This window comes from Diadema antillarum, unplaced genomic scaffold, assembly GCF_040938485.1.
Source record: "Diadema antillarum isolate AM-2024a unplaced genomic scaffold, OU_Dant_1.0 scf00000029, whole genome shotgun sequence".
Taxonomy (NCBI): domain Eukaryota; kingdom Metazoa; phylum Echinodermata; class Echinoidea; order Diadematoida; family Diadematidae; genus Diadema; species Diadema antillarum.
Genome location: NW_027270918.1, coordinates 3,295,001 through 3,313,220, shown reverse-complemented (window position 1 = coordinate 3,313,220; position 18,220 = coordinate 3,295,001). Strand labels below are relative to the sequence as shown.

At 40.6% G+C, this 18,220-nt stretch overlaps 1 protein-coding gene across 1 annotated transcript in view; it reads right to left on the bottom strand.

Annotated features, from left to right (window-relative positions):
* The window catches only part of LOC139739071 (MAPK/MAK/MRK overlapping kinase-like), a 39,146-nt gene extending 21,541 nt beyond the window's left edge, over window positions 1-17,605 (bottom strand). The window contains exons 1-6 of the mRNA XM_071649687.1: window positions 17,404-17,605; window positions 16,136-16,250; window positions 6,142-6,231; window positions 1,945-2,015; window positions 954-1,032; window positions 214-262 (exon numbers count right to left, since the gene is read on the bottom strand). Coding sequence (XP_071505788.1) covers window positions 214-262; window positions 954-1,032; window positions 1,945-2,015; window positions 6,142-6,231; window positions 16,136-16,250; window positions 17,404-17,410 — 411 coding nt within the window. The 5' untranslated portion in view covers window positions 17,411-17,605. The remainder of the gene's footprint in view (window positions 1-213; window positions 263-953; window positions 1,033-1,944; window positions 2,016-6,141; window positions 6,232-16,135; window positions 16,251-17,403) is intronic.
* Window positions 17,606-18,220: the final 615 nt, after the last annotated feature.

Below are 18,220 nucleotides of genomic sequence, written 5' to 3'. Positions count from 1 at the left end.
TATGTAACACATGTCTCCATGCACTCACATCTGCTGAAACAAACACTGTCAAAGTAAATACCCTCAATCTTTCAGTAACCTGTATTTTAGTGAGAGTAAAGACTATTTGTCTATAAACAGATTTGAAGCATCCCCCCTTCGATCTAATCTCTGTTTTTCACAAAGTCACTCTCATCGCTTTACATCCAGTTGGTTCACACAAAGTGCACTTACTCGTATAAGGACGTTCTCTGGTTTCACGTCTCTGTGAAAGATTCCATTTCTACAAAACAAATACAAGATTTAAAAACAAATAACAGTCAAAACACTAATGGCATCGAACTGGCAACAAGAGTGCAAGTCGTGGGCGCAGACTTGCCATCGCCATGGCAACAAGACATCACTTGGTATACGGCAAGCAGTGGAGTATAAAAAATGCAAATGGCACACAGCGGCAAACACCTGATTCAAGTGTAACTGGGTGATGTACCGGGTAGCTTCACAAAAACAAAGAGGATCAATTGTCAGAGTACAGTAACCCTCTGGAGAATTTTTTCTTAACATGTGTCTTGTGTTCCTGTACAAGTTATTCCAAATATAATGGTTGAAGAATAATTTTTGTCATATTTATAAAGCAACAGCACAAATGTCATTTCAATGAAAATTTGATTGCTATCAGCTGTAACATAAATAATCATATTCATAGTTGTAAAACATTAACTTAATCATGTATTTCTAATCTTCATTTAAAATGCTAATGGACTTTGTTGAGTACCTATGTAGTAGCACATATAGAATCAGCCACATTCAAGTTTCTTAATTGCCAGAGATGCAATATGAGTCAAACCGATACAAATTCACATCGATCTATTCACAGAAGAAGATCCAACAATTTTCATTCCATTAAATTCCACATCAGGAAATTCCATACCTATACTACTATACAGATGTAGTACTCTGCAGTTATCACTTACCTATGCATGTGTTCTAGTGCCTTGATTAACTGGAAGATGTAGTTCTTGACTTTTTGTTCTGGTAAGTAGTGCCTCCTCCCTAAAAAAAAAAAAAAAAAAAAAATGTATATATGTTTGGAAAAAATCAGATTACAGTGTATTTTCAAATCAGATTAGTACCCAGTCTAAGATGAAATGCAAGGAGAAAGCTAATGCACTGCTCCAATTAAGATTTCCCCAAGTGCACTTAGCCTTGCATATCTGTCATAACAACATCAACACACACCATGTCACGGATAGGATAAAGCATGCAATATGTTTGCCAAGTGTATACAGCCTGTTCCATTTCTTTCAAAATCTACATTTCATCATGCTTTACACACAGTATACTTATACATAATATCTTGACCTGAAGTTCAAAATGTGCATACTGTGTTCGAAATCTAATATTTTCATCATCATTACACAATATTTGGATATAAGTCATCTTCACTTTAAATTCAGTAATGTGATTATCTTTTAATTTCATTCTATGTTCAGCTGTACAAGATCTAAGTACAAAGTATTCTCGTTTATATGAACAGACAACAATTTATAAAATTACATACATTGTTTTATAATCTCTCCTTCTCACTCATACTAATTAAGTACACAAACAAAGTAGGAAGCACAGGCAAATGAGATTGGCACTTTATGTACTTGGAACTGCTCACTTTTCATTAAAAAATCTAAGAAATCAAGTCATTGTCAGTTCAGCTGAAATTATGGATACTGTTCTCTTGTCAGTAGCATATCATCATACAAATCATTCAATGTTCTCATATTTGTAGCCATGAAAAATTACAATAATGACTGCAAAGCTGTATCACATTTCTCTGGTGGTTTTCTGAAAGTTAATTATTGCTTGATCAAAACATTGGCCAGGAGCAAAAAAAAAAAAAATTGTTTGATAAAATTTTTTTATTCTCGGTTGGCTCAAGCCTTCTGTCACTGCTTTGTGACATTAACTCACCTCGTATTAGTTCATAGATGTTCATGTCCATCAGTTCACATATTAGTGAGAGGTTGCCCGTTTTCCTGTCACTGTTAATGTAAAAATACAGAATGAAACATTGTCAAGCATATTTTGAAGCAAACTTAAAACACGTAATTCAAGACAGGTTAATGCCAAACTCAGGTTTGCATAAAACTTTTTCTTTAAAATCTACAAAGCTGATAATTTAAACATGACCAGCAGAATCACTCTACACCATATTCATGTACAATATTTTCATGTTCTATGATAAAATTACTTTTGCTCAAGTTTAGGAATAGCATAAGACATTCCTAACATGGTATATTATGTAATGAAAAACTACAACTTAAAGATTTCAATTGCAAATGCTGTATCTTTCAAATACCGTACAACATAAAATGATCACGCTCATTGCAAATAAGTTCACTTACATGAAATTCCTAAAGAAAATATTCCTAACATTTATAAAATATTGTCAAGCAACTACATGATTGCTCTTTACTGGTCATACATACAGTACTACAAAGAAGTGAATTAAACATGCTATCTACGAATCTGGCATTAAGAGGACTATGTGGAAGCATTCCAAATATTCAATGAGGTACAACTGCAGTCACAAATATCACAGTGAAAGTCTACAGTGTATATTTTTTTAAGAAAAAGAAGAAGTATAACACATACAGTGAAGATGGTACAATTGTATGAGATATATTTTCCTGATCTGCATGGAATGATGAAATAACTCAGGCTGTACGCAGATTGTACTGTGCATGCCATGTTTGAGAAGCTTGAAGTTATACGTGTACCAGCATTGCACCAATGTTCAGGTCTACAATGCACAATGAGCACAGACTTTTAATATTATACAACTGTAACTTGAGGGTAGGAGTTGGTGTTTACACGAGACTGTAAAACTATGTGAACATTTAGACCAGTAGCCTTCTCCTCCAGGAAAAGCAAATATTGACCACAGTTCTTTCTTCCATCAAACATGCTTATTGGAACATACAGTACTCAAACTGTCTACATAGATGAAACATCACACATTGTAAATATCATGTATTCTTCTCTTTTGAGCACATCAGCTCTCATCACACCATTATAGCAAGTATGCATACTCTTTGCTTGTAAATTATTCATACGCTTGTTGATTTGACTTTAGATGTCCATTTGGCAGCAATGCAGAATATCTGTTCTTGCTTCTATTGTTTTTCACAGCAGGAATTAATCTTTTCATCTTTCTCTTACAGTACAATGGCAAAGAACTGCCTGTATACTAGTACAGTAAGTACAGCATTTTCACATACTGGTGTACCATAGATTTGTAGTGCTAGTAGACAAACTCTTGCAAACAAGCCATTCTCAATAAGGGAGCCTATAAAGCAATTCATCCTTGGAATTACAGTACATTGTCTACCAAAAAGATATGTTCACATCTAAAAATTCATGGAAGCACTTTCATAATGATCAATAGTGTAAAAGCATTTTTCTTGATTTACATCTCATCATTATGATTTGTCTTAATTCTTCATGCAGTTTACAGATATCTAAAAAAGTTATACTGCATTACTTTATTACAGTGAATCTTTCTTTTTTTTTCACTGTACATATCATGATATCAATGGAACAAGATACATGCATTTAATATTACATAGATTTGATAGGGCAATAAACTGTCTGCCATTGCAATTGCTTTTCTTTTTAATCAACGAGGATGGGTCCATCTTAAAAAACTTTACAATTCTTATCGCATATATATGCCAGTGTTAACTATAACTGCCATGGAACTAGAAAAAACTGAAGCTCCCAAGCCAAATACAATACATTTGAAAATATTCATTGCTCTTAGGGACAGAGCTTACATAATGGCAAAGGCAGGTGGATTATCACACTTTACAGGAAAACTACAATACCAGCCTTTTGTTTTGAGCCTGCCTGGAAGGACTGAGACATCTCTATTCAGCACTTTCCTGTACCACAGTTTGTGTAGTATGCTTTCTATGACAGAAGTGGGCTTTGTTATTCAAAACAGAGTGGCTTTCTTTTATCTGCCAGGTAGTGCCACCGCCTGCTGCGAGGATTTCGCTCCCTTTGTATCTAGGATCAACTGGTGTCATTATTTCATTGGCACTAGCCGCTGGAGATCTATACCTCTTTTCTTGCCAGCTACGTACAGCTTTGATGAACAAAGCACACCTAAATTTGCGCTTCAGTATTACTATTTTGTATTTTCTGTCATGCTCAGCTGCAAACTGAGTCTCAAAGTTATCATGAAAATATATGCCTTGAATTCTATTACACAATGGCATGCTTCTGCAAAACTGCAAAACTCTGATATCAAAGTTAAATATATTATTCATGGTTAATTATTCTAATTTTTCTGATGCCTTTTTTTTTCATTACATGAAAATGTTTGTCATATCATTTGTCAATTGTTGTACACTCAGCATTGATTCACTGATGTTTGTCAGACAGAAGTTTATGCTACACGTATGTACTGCTGTACATGTATGTCCTTTGGATGCATTATCACACACAAAAAAAAACTTACAAATATAAGTACATGAATTTAATAAAAATGTACTTGTACTCCACTTTTACTTGCTTCTAAATGGGAACAAGATATCAATAATAAATAGAAACATCAGTATCAATTGGTTTTGTCGCTGAGTATTTGTGCACAGTATAATGTATGCTAACCCTTTTTTAGTGCTGTTAACACAAGTTTCATAAATTCTATGATATATTTATCAAACACATCACACAGTAAACTTATATATTCCTTCTGCTTCAAAATTGCATACATTAGCAAAGTTCTTTCCTCTCCCAAGACATGAATGCCACAGGGCAAGAGGTACAATTGTACTCAAAAACAATCAACATCGCCCAAGTTAAGCATGCAGTGATATTACATAGAGCTGGTCTTAGTACCCCAAGCCTCATCTTCCACCTGCATAATATCCTATAGAAACAATTTGTTCTCTAAATTGGCAGCCTTCTTGCTCTCAAGGTCTAGCACCTGTAAATAAAAGACTGAGCTTCCTGGCCTCAACTCACATTGCAGAGCAAGAGAGAAAAAAAAAATCTGGGGGGGGGGGGGGGGAGGGGGAGGGGATTACAAGATAATAATACCAAATGCAAGCTTTACAAGAACTGCAATGTTCAATATGAAGTTACAGTACGGTACTGTATTTGTGGTTGATTAAAGCATGGAGCTACAAGGTGAACCCTCTACAAAATCCATCCAATTGGATGCGTAAGTTGCTTTCATTCAAATTTAGAGGGACTGAACTTTATTGGTGAAGGGGAAAAAAAGAAACACAAAAAATTTTCACCAGTTTGAAGAAAGTAGCACTGCATATGGTACTGCATGGTAGTTCTACAATTATTAGGTGCATGCACACAAACACATGCATACATACAAAACAAAATAAATGCTCTATTTTTTTATTCTTTCTATTCATGCTCCATATTCCACATTTCGTATTCAGGTTTTATATTCCATTTGATTTCGCAAAAAAAAAAAAAAAAGTTTAACACAACAGTCAATTTGAGATAAAATTGCGCAAATGTATAACAACATATAATATAATGATGTGTACGAAGTGTATGAGGAATTAAAACACAATGGTACAAAGCAGATACCAAACTTGGGAATGAATGTGCATTTATTTATTTGATTTTTTTTTATATACTATTATGTTTAATACTGCTCATCTCTATGGGAATTCTGTTCAACCCATTGAGGATGGGCTGATTTTGCTACAACACGCACTTCCCATGGACACCTGCCCGAGTATTGACCGATTCTGTGATGCGCTATGTGTATTTTGGGCATGGGCGCAGCCATAGTGGGTGTCTTAGCCGACCCCCCCCCTTCCCATTCCCCACCCCTCTCCCTACATTAGCACGCGCGCAGAATGAAAAACTGCTTTAGCCAATGGGCGTCTCGTACTGAGTGCGTAAAAGCTTGCTTAGTGCGCGAACCTTTGTTACAAGTGCGTGATAAACATGTTGCCCAGGGTGGGGGAGAGCAGGGGGGGGTCGGCTCAGACACCCACTATGGCTGCGCCCAGTGCCATGAAATGTCTGCTGCCCTCAACGAACCCGTATCGGTCAATACTCGGAACTACATGTAGTATTCAACAGGTTAAAATGCAGGTTTGAGACTTCTCACACTGTTCTGATACTCACAAAATGACTTCTTTGAGTTCCAAGATGTTGGCATGTGGACTCAGTCTCTTCATGGCCTGGATCTCCCTCAGATTATTCACCTGTTCCAGGCTACAGATGGTAGAGGAAAAAGAGATAAAATTCATTATAAATAGATTGAAAGTTTCTACATGTATGAGAAGTACACCTTGGTTACATTTTCTTCTCACATGCTTTTGGTATTGTCTACACAAAATAATCCACCACCAAAATAACTGCAATTCTACTTCGTACAGCCTAATTTATTCGGAATCATGTCTGGGTTGTACACCTGTCACCGATCAGAGAACGCCACACATTCAAAGTATTGTGTCCTTATTCAGATGCAAATGAGTACCTGTTCATGTAGTGTGTATAAGTAGCCTGCTCACATCCGTACACGTCAGTGTACATTTTGTGGCCGACCAGAAGAACTTTGAGATGGAAGACCTGCAAGGCGATATTGAGCGGCTGCTCAACGAACCGTGCTCCCCAATACCGAGCGACATGCAGCTGGTGAACGAGAACTCAGGAGGCAAGCTGAGAGGTCCCAAGGGCCGGAGCAAGAAGACGTGCCCACAGGCAGGGGCGCATCCCCCCGAAGCATCTGCTGTAACTACAGCGGCAGGCGCTATCCCTGCCCCAACCATTTCAGCAGGCGTGATCCCTGCTGGCTCTCTGGCGGGCGCGATCCCCGCCCAGATGACTGCACCGGCGGCGTTGGGCGCACCCCCCAACGAAGCCTGCTCCGCGTCTCGCTTCTCAGAACTCGCAACTGCCGTTTCCACACTGCAGTCCACGGTCATGTCCTTGCTGGACACCCAAGCCCCTCCAGCACCGCAAGAGCAACCACCCCGTGACGACGACATCGACATGGAAATTGAAGATCTGGTTCAGCAGGACAGCGGGGTTCTCGGCGAGTTCTCTGATATGGTGGATCACCAGAGCGAACCCGTTGGAGCAGCAGTGAGCGACAGGCTCGCTAATATCGTGAACAAACTCATTCGGGTGAAACTGAAAGAATCCACTCTGAAATCTAAGCAGGAGTCATATCCAAGGCCTGCCAACTGCGATGCCGTTTCCACTTGCAGGGTTAACCCAGAAGTATGGCACGTACTAAAAACCGAATCACGAGTGACAGATTCGAAACTACAAAAGGTGCAGTCCCTTTTTTTGACGGCAACGACGCCCCTTGCGAGAGCAGCGGACGAGCTGCTATCGCAAAATACGCCCCTTTCCTCCCGGGCGTCCAAACTCATTCTTGATGGTATCGCCCTAATCGGAGCAGCAAACGTCGAGCTGAATGCGAAACGCAGGGATTTCATCCGACCCAAATTAAGCCCGGCGTTCCGCCCGCTGTGTTCCGAAGAGATGGCGCAGAAACCATCCACGTTTCTGTTCGGGGACGACCTCCCACAAAAGTGTAAAGAACTTCGTGACACCGAGAAGCTGGGACTGAGTGTTCGCAACACCAGTCTCCCTAAGAGGAGCTTCAGGCAGGCGTATAGGGGCGCCTACCCGAGGAGACACCCCGGGCACGCCGGACGATACGATCCGTACCCGCAACGGAGGAGCGACGTTCCCTCCTCTCCGAGGTTTCCACCCAGGCAGCACCCAAACTTCAGCGGCCGACGGGCGCCGACATATCGCGGCCGTCCAGGCAGAGACAACCCGAGGCCGGACAAGTAACTCGTCCACAGGACGGAGTGAGTAAATTGCCTTCAAAAACTTCGCCTCCCCCGGTCGTGGGAGGTAGGCTGGCTCAATTTGCGGATAGTTGGAAGCTGATTACGTCTGACCAGTGGGTCTTAGACGCTATACAACACCACCATATTGAATTTGACCAATTGCCTTTTCAAAACTTCGTTCCAAACGAAATAAGTTTTTCACCTCGTGAAACTACCATTATCGACCATGAAATTACGAAGCTTCTCAATAAGAACGCTATTGAGCCATGCCTCCACCAAGACGGGGAGTTCGTATCTAATATTTTCATAACGCCTAAAAAAGATGGATCTTTTAGGCCCGTCATTAATCTGAAAGGCCTGAACAAGTTTGTTTCATATCATCATTTCAAAATGGAGACTTTTGAATCGGCACTCCTCCTTGTAGAACCAAATTGTTTTTTCGCGTCTATCGATTTGAAAGATGCGTATTTTAGCATACCGATAGCACCAGAACATAGACAATTTCTTCGCTTTCATTGGAAGGGCAAACTGTTTCAGTTTCGCGTTCTGCCTTTTGGACTGAGCAGTGCCCCCCGGGTGTTCACAAAAGTACTAAAACCCCCAATAGCTGCCCTCCGCAATTTAGGAGATGTATCATGTAACTACATCGATGACGCCCTATTAATCGCTCGTAGCTATGACGACTGTACGGCGAATGTTAAGAACCGAATCGAACTTTTTGAGTCACTTGGATTCGTCATTAACAAGGAAAAGTCCGTGTGCGAGCCCCGCACTAATGTTGAGTTTCTGGGCTTCATTATAGATTCAGTAACAATGACAATCAGCCTCCCAGAAAGAAGGAGCGACACTATTATCCAAACATGCATTTCTTTGATAAATAAACGGACAACGAAGATACGCTCGCTATCTCGCGCTATTGGGCTCGTCCTTGCAGCGGAAATCGCTGTTCCTTATGGGGCCATTTTTCGGAGGGATCTTGAAATTGAGAAAAATATTGCTTTGCAATGCAATCAAGGGGATTTTGAAGCTATCATTTCCCTGTCAGATAAGGCACGTCATGCCCTCCAGTGGTGGGCATCGAATTCAAGTAACTCATTTTCGCCTATCATGCGGAACATTGACCTGGAATTCGAGACAGATGCATCTCTCGAAGGCTGGGGCGTCTACTGCCCGACTAACAAGCGCAGCACGCACGGACAATGGAGCTCCGGAGAAAGGAATCTCCACATTAACAATCTCGAATTGCTCGCAGTTCTTTTTGCCCTCCAATCACTATGTTCAAACGAATCTGGCATTAACATTCGTGTTAAATCGGACAATGTTTCAGTAGTGTCGTGCATTAATCACTTCGGGACTTGCCATTCCCCCGAGTTACATAATATCTCGCGCACAATCTGGCTCTGGTGTCTAGACAGAAACATCTGGCTGTCCACCGTACACATTCCCGGCGTTGAGAATTCAATAGCAGACGGCTACTCGCGCACATTTAATTTGAATACTGAATGGATGCTCGCAGCGCATATTTTCGACTCACTCTCTGAACTATTTTTCACACCAGAGGTAGACTTATTTGCATCGCGCCTGAACTTTCGCATGACTCCCTTTGTTTCTTGGCGTCCTGATCCCGAAGCCATGGCAACCGACGCATTCTGCCTCGATTGGGGGCGCTTTCGCAGCTACATCTTTCCTCCCTTCTGCCTAATGAGTAAAATTCTACGGAAATTGTCTAATGATCAGGCTCAGGCCATCATAGTTTTTCCTTTGTGGAAGACACAAAGTTGGTATCCCAAGCTAATGAGCATGCTAGTAGACCACCCAGTGATTCTGCCTCCCGCTAACCGAATTTTATCTCTCCCTTCCTCCGACAGCCAACATCCGCTATCACATCACCTGACGTTAGCGGCATGTCATGTGTCCGGGAACGCCTACGCATCAGAGGCCTTTCACATGCAGCTTCCGAGATCATCATGCGGTCATGGAGACAGTCAACTCGGAGGTGCTATAACTCGGCATACAGGAGATGGCGCCATTTCTGTTGTACGTGGAAAAGCGATCCACTTTGCTCGGATGTAAGCATCGTTCTTAATTTTCTGGCGGAGGAGTTTCACGCTGGCGCAGCATACAGCACTCTGAATAGTTTACGCAGCTCATTATCTTCGTTTCTGCTCCCGTGTGACGGCCATCCAGTCGGATCACACCCACTCGTAACGAGATTCATGAGAGGGGTCTTCAACTCTAGACCACCGCGACCTCGATATACCTGGGACGTCGCCGTGGTTTTGAATTACCTTCGCACGCTCAGCCCTAACGACAAGATTTCACTCGAACAGTTGTCTCACAAACTCGTCATGCTCATTGCCCTCGTCTCCAGTCAGAGAGCACATACTATAGCCTACATAGTTCCACATGACTCATCGGTCTCGAGTTCATCAGTCACCTTTTCAGTTAACCACATCACTAAAACTAGCAGGCCCGGGAAACTCGCTACGGCGATACAGTTGTCAGCATACCCAGAGGACGACCGTATCTGCGTTCTCCAAACGTTACGCGAATATCTTCGCAGGACGGCAAGTTTTCGAAGCGGGAATCGGTACCTCATTCTCTCTGTCAATCGCCCTCATCGCAACGTTTCCCCCCAAACGATTAGCCGATGGCTTAAAGGCGTCCTCCAGTCAGCCGGTATCGACACAGCTACATATAAAGGGCACAGTACTCGCGCCGCCTCTACGAGTGCCGCTCTAAGAGGCGGGACGGATATAGACACAATACTTTCCACAGCAGGATGGAGCTCTGCTAGAACTTTCGCGAGATTTTATCAGAAGCCTATTGAACTGAAGAAAAAGTCACTTGATATTTCATCTCTCGAGTAAGAGTCATGTTATTTTTTGCCTTTCTCAATCTCATGAGTCATAAGACGGGCAATGGAGCCCCTGCATGAATAAAGTTTGATCATGCCCGAACAAAATAATTACTCTGCTTGCTGAGTCTCATTCAACCATCGTCTTTGAAATCCCAGACATGATTCCGAATAAATTAGGCTGTACGAAGTAGAATTGATAGATTAAACAAGATTTAAATGAAATTTAACATTGAAGTTTAATCATAATTCTACGAAGTACTAGGTGTTTCAAAAAACATTTCCCACTTTTGATTCTTAATAATTCATAAACTATATATCAGATACCATTGTCCTTGATGTGAGTGATAGCTGAATACTGTACAATTTGGTTGAAGGTGGTTTGAATATGAAAGCATAAATCAGTTTCATGAAATCCATGATTAATTTCACAGTTAGGTTCCAGATTTTGCTCTATTTTCAACCCTCTGTACAAAATTTCACTTTGCACAGTGGTCAATGGGTGTGTATGGGAGTGTGTGGTTAACACCTGACAATGGTCCTGAACAATGGCCAGGGTTTGAATGCTTCATTATTTATTCATGAGAAATTCCACTGTCACAACTAGTCTTTATTCAGGCTCTGGCAGTATCTGTGTAAAGTCAAACACCTGCCGATACTGTCTTTGAGTCGCGACAGTCCTCTCCCTACTTCTGAAAAACGAAATTACAATGAATACCTTCTGTTCTATCGTAAACATGGTGACAGGAAGAAAAGAAAATCAATTAGAGTATACACTCTTGTGTATATGGAGCCTTAAATAAATTTACTGTGAAACAAATCGCCCCAATGATAAATGCTGCTGAACTCTTTACCAAAAATGATCTCTTTTTATCGAAAAAGCGAAAATTTGTCAGACTATTTAATTAGTATACATAGACAGTTGTATAAAAATGAGGAACTTTAGATCATTAAATGCTTGATTATATCCCAAATTTAGTGATATGTGAAGCAAAATTTGAAAATGATTGCCAGCTGGAATGAAATATGGTGTTTGCAAGCACATGGAAACATGTGCTTACTTTTTCCATGTGCATGCATTTTACCCTTTACCGAGCATGAATTCAGACTAGCAGTGCCCAGGGCAATCAACATGAATTATTGATTAAGCATTCATGTGCCAGGGAGCGCGAGACTGACGCCCCGTCAACAGGTGGTTCAGGCATGTCTATTGTTCAGGGCCATTGTCAGCACACACTCACATACACATCATTGGTTTCTGTGTAAAGTTTATTTTTGTACAGAGGGTTAAAATTTGACCAAAATCTGAAACCTTACTTCAAAATCAATCTTAGATTTAATGAAACTGATTTATGCTTTCACATTCAAATTACCTTCAACAAAATTGTACACTATTCAGCTATTACTCATATCAATGACAGTTTTATCGAATGAACAGTTTCAGAATTATTAATGATCAAAAGTGGGAAATGTTTTTTGAAACACCTAGTACTAAGCCTAATATGAGGAATCATGTCCCACCCGATAATACGGTTCATCCCGTCTCCTGACGTGAATGAGTGCTAAGTAATCCATGAATTGCACTGAGTTGTGATGGTGAGAATGAATTTCTTGCCCGCCCCTTCTTACTGTGGTTGAATGAGTCTGACTTTAAATACTGACGTGTACGGATGTGAGCAGGCTACTTATACACACTACATGAACAGGTACTCATTTGCATCTGAATAAGGACACAATACTTTGAATGTGTGGCGTTCTCTGATCGGTGACAGGTGTACAACCCAGACATGATTCCTCATATTAGGCTTAGTACTTCGTAGAATTATGATTAAACTTCAATGTTAAATTTCATTTAAATCTCGTTTAATCTATCAATTACATTAACTAACAGCAATGATGATGATGATGATATCGGCAATAATGATAATCATAATAATAACAACAAAAGCACCCTTCCACCGATGATCTTGCTCTTTTATAGAGATCAGTGATTACCACCCACTGAAAAATCGCCCAATTTCACAATATAAAAGCCTTTGTTAAGTCATAAGCCCTCAGCTGTGCGGCATGCCTCGCCCTAGCAGAAACTGGAGCATGCACTTTAGTGGGCGCATAAAAACCTAAAAAATGCGCAGCTTGAACTCCCAAGTTCATTGACCCTACCTGCCAAAATATTGAAAATCCTTCATAAAATCCATCAAAATTTCCGCATCACTACCAAAATTTAATCATCTGTTCCTTGTGTCATTCTCAACCTTTTCTGCAAGTTTCATCCAAATCCGTGCACAATTTTTTGAGTTATTTTGCACACAGACAAACAAACAAATAAACCAACGGTAATGAAAACATAACCTCTCCTCCCTTGGCGGAGGTAGAAATAATAATGCGCAAAAACAACTTTGAAACAGACAAATTTCAAAAACAGGATCCAAACTTCTTTAAAATTTGAGGGAAATTTCCCCTGAATTCTAGACATCGATTGATGCCTTCATTTCTTCATGGCGTCTCTTTAATTCATATTTTCACATCACAAATCTTATCATACGCAACAGCGCTCTCAAGGACAGAGTGCTCAAGCATAAATACATGTATATTGAAAAGCTCTTTGTTACTATGACAACAGCAAAATATAAGTGTAAGTTGTACACCTGGCTCTAAACCAAGTTTCATAAAGGCCATTGTCATGAAACAACTGTGTGCAAATGGGCATGAATAATAGATACATTACATTTGAGTATGCACATGTAATATGATGGGAAGCAGAGAACTGAAAAAGTGCACCTATGTGTGATGGTGTACACTGTAACTATTCTTGAGATATACAAAGAGATGCTTGGTGGTACAAAACTTCAAAATTGCGTTAAACAAATACATACTGCTACTGAACGTTTTCGACGTGCACTCTTCATACGTGCGGTTTCTACTCCGAAGAGTGCATGTCGAAAACGTTCAGTAGCAGTATGTATTTGTTTAACGCAACTGTAACTATTGTTACAGTGTACATGTAGTTACACATGACTCCAAGTCAGTTTCATGAAATCAACATATAAACTGTTACCTTTTGAACATGCACTGTATCATTACTGACTAGCTGAAAACAGCAGGGATTTTAGACCCCGTCTACAGTGCAAGGCTCGGCCGCGGCTCGGCAGCGGCCGAGCCCAGCCCCGCTTCAGTGTAAACGCGCAAAAGGCCAAATGCGAGGCCAAAATTGGCCTCGCATTTGGCCTCGCTCTGGAGGTGGTCTCGGCCGCGGCTGAGCCGCGGCCGAGCCCGGCCTTTTCTCAGTGTAAACGCAAACTGGGCCAAATGCGCGGCCAATTTTAGTCTGGCTTCCAAACCCTCTGCCTGTATCTTTCGCTATTCAGGATATTAACCCCCTCAACGTCGAAAACTAATATAGTTTAAGGTGGTTTTGTCCTGCAAAGGATTTTTTCCTTCGGCAAAGGCCTTTGCCCGAACGGTGACTTTGTCGCCACGGAATTCAGTTGGCAAAGGGTCTGAAAGCCAGACAATACCAAATTGCGTTTGTTTACAAGCAGAGTGCCACTACAACAAAATATTGAAAGGTTTGAATTAAAAGCTTGGCCGAGCCCAGCAGTGTAAACTGACAAAATTGCGAGGCTCGGCCACGCAATTGAGGCCGGGTTCGGCCGTGGCCGAGCCGCGGCCCAGCCCGGCCCCGCACTGTAAACGCGGTCATCGAAGGGGCAGTTGCTTCTTTCCCCTTTTTAAACTAAGTGCTTTTGTTCAGAGATAACAATGCAATTATCATAAGAGATGAAGTAGAACTTGACACAAAATGTTATATCTAACTATCTAATACACTGTACTTCATATCACGACATGTTAAAATGTTAAAAAACCAGAGGGAATATGGAGCATCAGAAGAGTACTTGTACTTTTGCTCGACCCCATATATCACAGAAGATTTTCTGTCATGCAGCCTTGATTTCTGGTTAAGACATCAAGGATCTTTGCGTGCCAAGATCAATGCTCTTGGGAGAATGGGGCATTGAGGCAGACCAGCAAATGCTTGCATTATTGATCACCAGTTGACAAAATGGAGGACAACAAAATTAATGATGAAACGCAGCACAAATGGATCTGCTATGCTGCACGAACTGATTGCACCTTCAATACAAAAGGGATGTGTGATGGACTCTCCTTCCATCAATTTGTGTAAAACGAAAACAAAATCATTAATCATAATCCCCAAGCTTACAGTATCATCTCAGTATTGAATTTATATCAAGTCATTGATGATCAATGACTATTACAGAATCAAAACATACAGTGTGTACTTCTAATGTGCACATGATTTTTCTTCTGTATTGACCCTTGAATACAACCATCTGAGTATAGGAATCCATGGTATACCAGATGCCATCAGTTAATCTACCTCATAATGTACACTATAAATGAATGCAATATACAAACGACTTTAATATGTACAGCATTTTAGATTTGTATGTACAGTGTACATAACTATTACATACTGTATATCACAAGTACTTTTATATATGCCTCTGAGCCTGTTCACTACAGGGCCGGCGGAACGTTTTCAAAAGCGTGGGGGCCCACTTCAGGGTTTCATGAGCTAACAAGCAAAAAAAAAAAAAAGGTCCTCAGCTCCTCTCTCCCCTCCTTGATGTTAGTAGCCAATGTCCACAAACTTGATCCCAAAATTTTGTCATAGCCAAACAGTAAAGTATGCTGAGATATATGAGTGATAATTTTAGGGCATTTTTGCTTCATTTTGAATGAGAATTTCATTATAACCCTGTTAGTTATAACACGGGTGCACTGTATCAAGTGAAAAGTGAACCCCCCGCCCTGAAAAAGGACAGTACAGCAGGGCCGGCGAAGTGTTTTCAAAAGTGTGGGGGCCCACTTCCGGGTTTCATGAGCTAACAAAAAAAAAAAAAAAAAAAAAAAAAAAGGTCCTCAGCTCCTCTCTCCCCTCCTTCCATTTCCGGGTTTCTTCAGTGACACACACACACAAAAAAAAAAACAAAGGTCCTCAGCTCCTCTCTCCCCTCCTTCCATTTCCAGGTTTTTTCAGCTGACAAGCAAAAAAAAAAAAGGTCTTCAGTGGAAAAACATAACCTCATCGTGCTCACACTTCAAGATCTCTACACTGTAGCTAGGGCCTATTTTACTTACGTACTTCCAGGTTAAAAAAAGTGTGGGGGCCCAAAGTGATAACACCTTATGTATTCCTCTGTATGGTGGCACAAAAAGTGTGGGGACCCAAGCCCCCATGGCCCCATGGTTCCGCCAGCCATGATACAAATATACAGTTAACTGTATGTTCTACAACCACTAGTCAAACCTGTCATCATCTGGGAAGTATTTAATGCTGTTATTACACCCTTCAATCCACGCGCTACAGTACGGTATATGTAAACTGTAGTGTAAGTATAGCATGTACAACGATAAATGGGCATACCTCTGATAATTCTGCTTCATCTTTTTACATGCATAATACGTTCCATCTTGTATTTGCTGGCACTTCAGCACTTCTGAAAAGGTGCCCTCACCTTTCTTCCCCAAGATGCGATATTCTGTTTGAGAGACAAATACAGTGAGAAATGAATCCAAATATATAACAATTCATAAACATATACAGATAGGAACATAGAGATATATACATAGATAGGAACTTAGGAAGTGCAAATCAAAGTCGAAGATAAACAAACAGATAAATAGATAGATGGATGCATGGATGACGGAAGATGACAACATTGTGAGTATGATACTCACTTGGTCCATCAAAGGTAACAGTATAACTTCAGCGTATATACAATTGTAGCAGAGTATCGAATACAAGATATCAAAGCAGTAGTGCACTGAATGACTTCATATAGACCTCTAGGGATATACTGCGTGACCTTATCTGAGATTCTTGAAGAATGCTGAACATTGTTTCACTGGCTCCCAGTTCTTGCTCATCTGGTCTACAACAATCTCATCCTTCCTTTTCCTTTCTTTTCCTTTTCTTTCCTTTCCTTACTGAGTATAATGTTCATACATAATCTACCTGTTATACTTTATGGGCATATAGTTCTCCCACATTCATTATTCTATCGATGATATTTGCAGAAATATTCTTTTATTATGTCACTACATATTAAACAAATCATTATTTTGACAATGATTTGGCTTCAATATTTATGGGTAGGACATTTTTTTTCCAAATTCAAAACAATTCTGAAAGAAGCAATATTCACACTACAATAACATAGTTACTTCATTGTGTTTACATAAAGAATTTAATAAAGAATTAAAAAAAATGTCGACTACAACGAACGCGAACCTTCAACTTGCATACTCCACCCTCCACTGATTAAGATTCAATCTTTGATCATACAACTGTACTCTATCAATCAATCAGTGACAAAATGCTGAATATCCCTTTGAACTTACAGTATGTGTCCACGTATGCAAACTATATTCGGTGATCTCTTACTCTATAGCAATAATTATGTCGAATTTGGCAGGATCATTCCGAAAATCTCTTTGACTAAATCACACATACACCTGTAAAACCAGACAGACACATCCCCCTTCAGCGCGGGGGGCCGTGCCAGCCATCGATCTCCATTCACGGCGAAAACACCGGTGCCACTACGTTCAGTGTGTACACTGGATACAGTGATCTCCACGAACAATCTCAGGTAAACAGTATACATGTAACAAAGTGCGCGAGAAACTTACTGTGCATGTTTTCAGTGATTAATATCCACTGGCATGGCAGAAAAAGGACAAGATGGCTGATCCTACGGCATCTAGCGTTAGAATTCCGTGGAATCTAACGTCAAGAAGATATCGACGGTCGTCTAGATATATGTAGCTCCATTTTAGCGCATATCCTGAGACATAAATCCGTCTTCCGTATTGAACCTGTTCGTTCCCTTACCCCCTGAACACATGTTACAGCAACAGCGTCTTATCTCCATTCACATTCACTGCATACACATTAGTTAAATGGGCGAAGCACTTGGTACGAGTTGTGAGATATCCATGCGCGCATACTTTCCAACGTGTTTGCGGTATGATTAATACTTTATTTACTAAAACTGTATTTTTGTGGCAATTTTGATAGATATGTAAATACCAACAATTTCACCACTTTCAACAATACTTTGATACTTTTTCATGATATTTTGCTAGTTTTCTCTTTTCTTTAGCGAACTTGTACTGAACTAGATTTCAAACAGCGCATGATTATTCTTCTAACTCCTCCCAAACTTGGTTGCCTGTGGTTACGAGGTACGCTATCGGTTTATCGAGGGAACTTTTGTTCCAGACCTAATTGTTAGCTTATTGATTTATCCTCCAGCTTTATGTGTTTGTAAAAGCTCCTTTAGTGCCCGATTTGAAAGGTTGCGCAGGTTTTTTCGGCTATTTTGGGGGGTTCGGGTGACGGGGAAAAAACAGCAACAGTGACATTGCGAGTAGCGTTGCGGGGGAAGAATTTACCCATCGGCTACTGTTGTGATGGGCAGTTCTCGATCCCATCACGCGGCGAGTG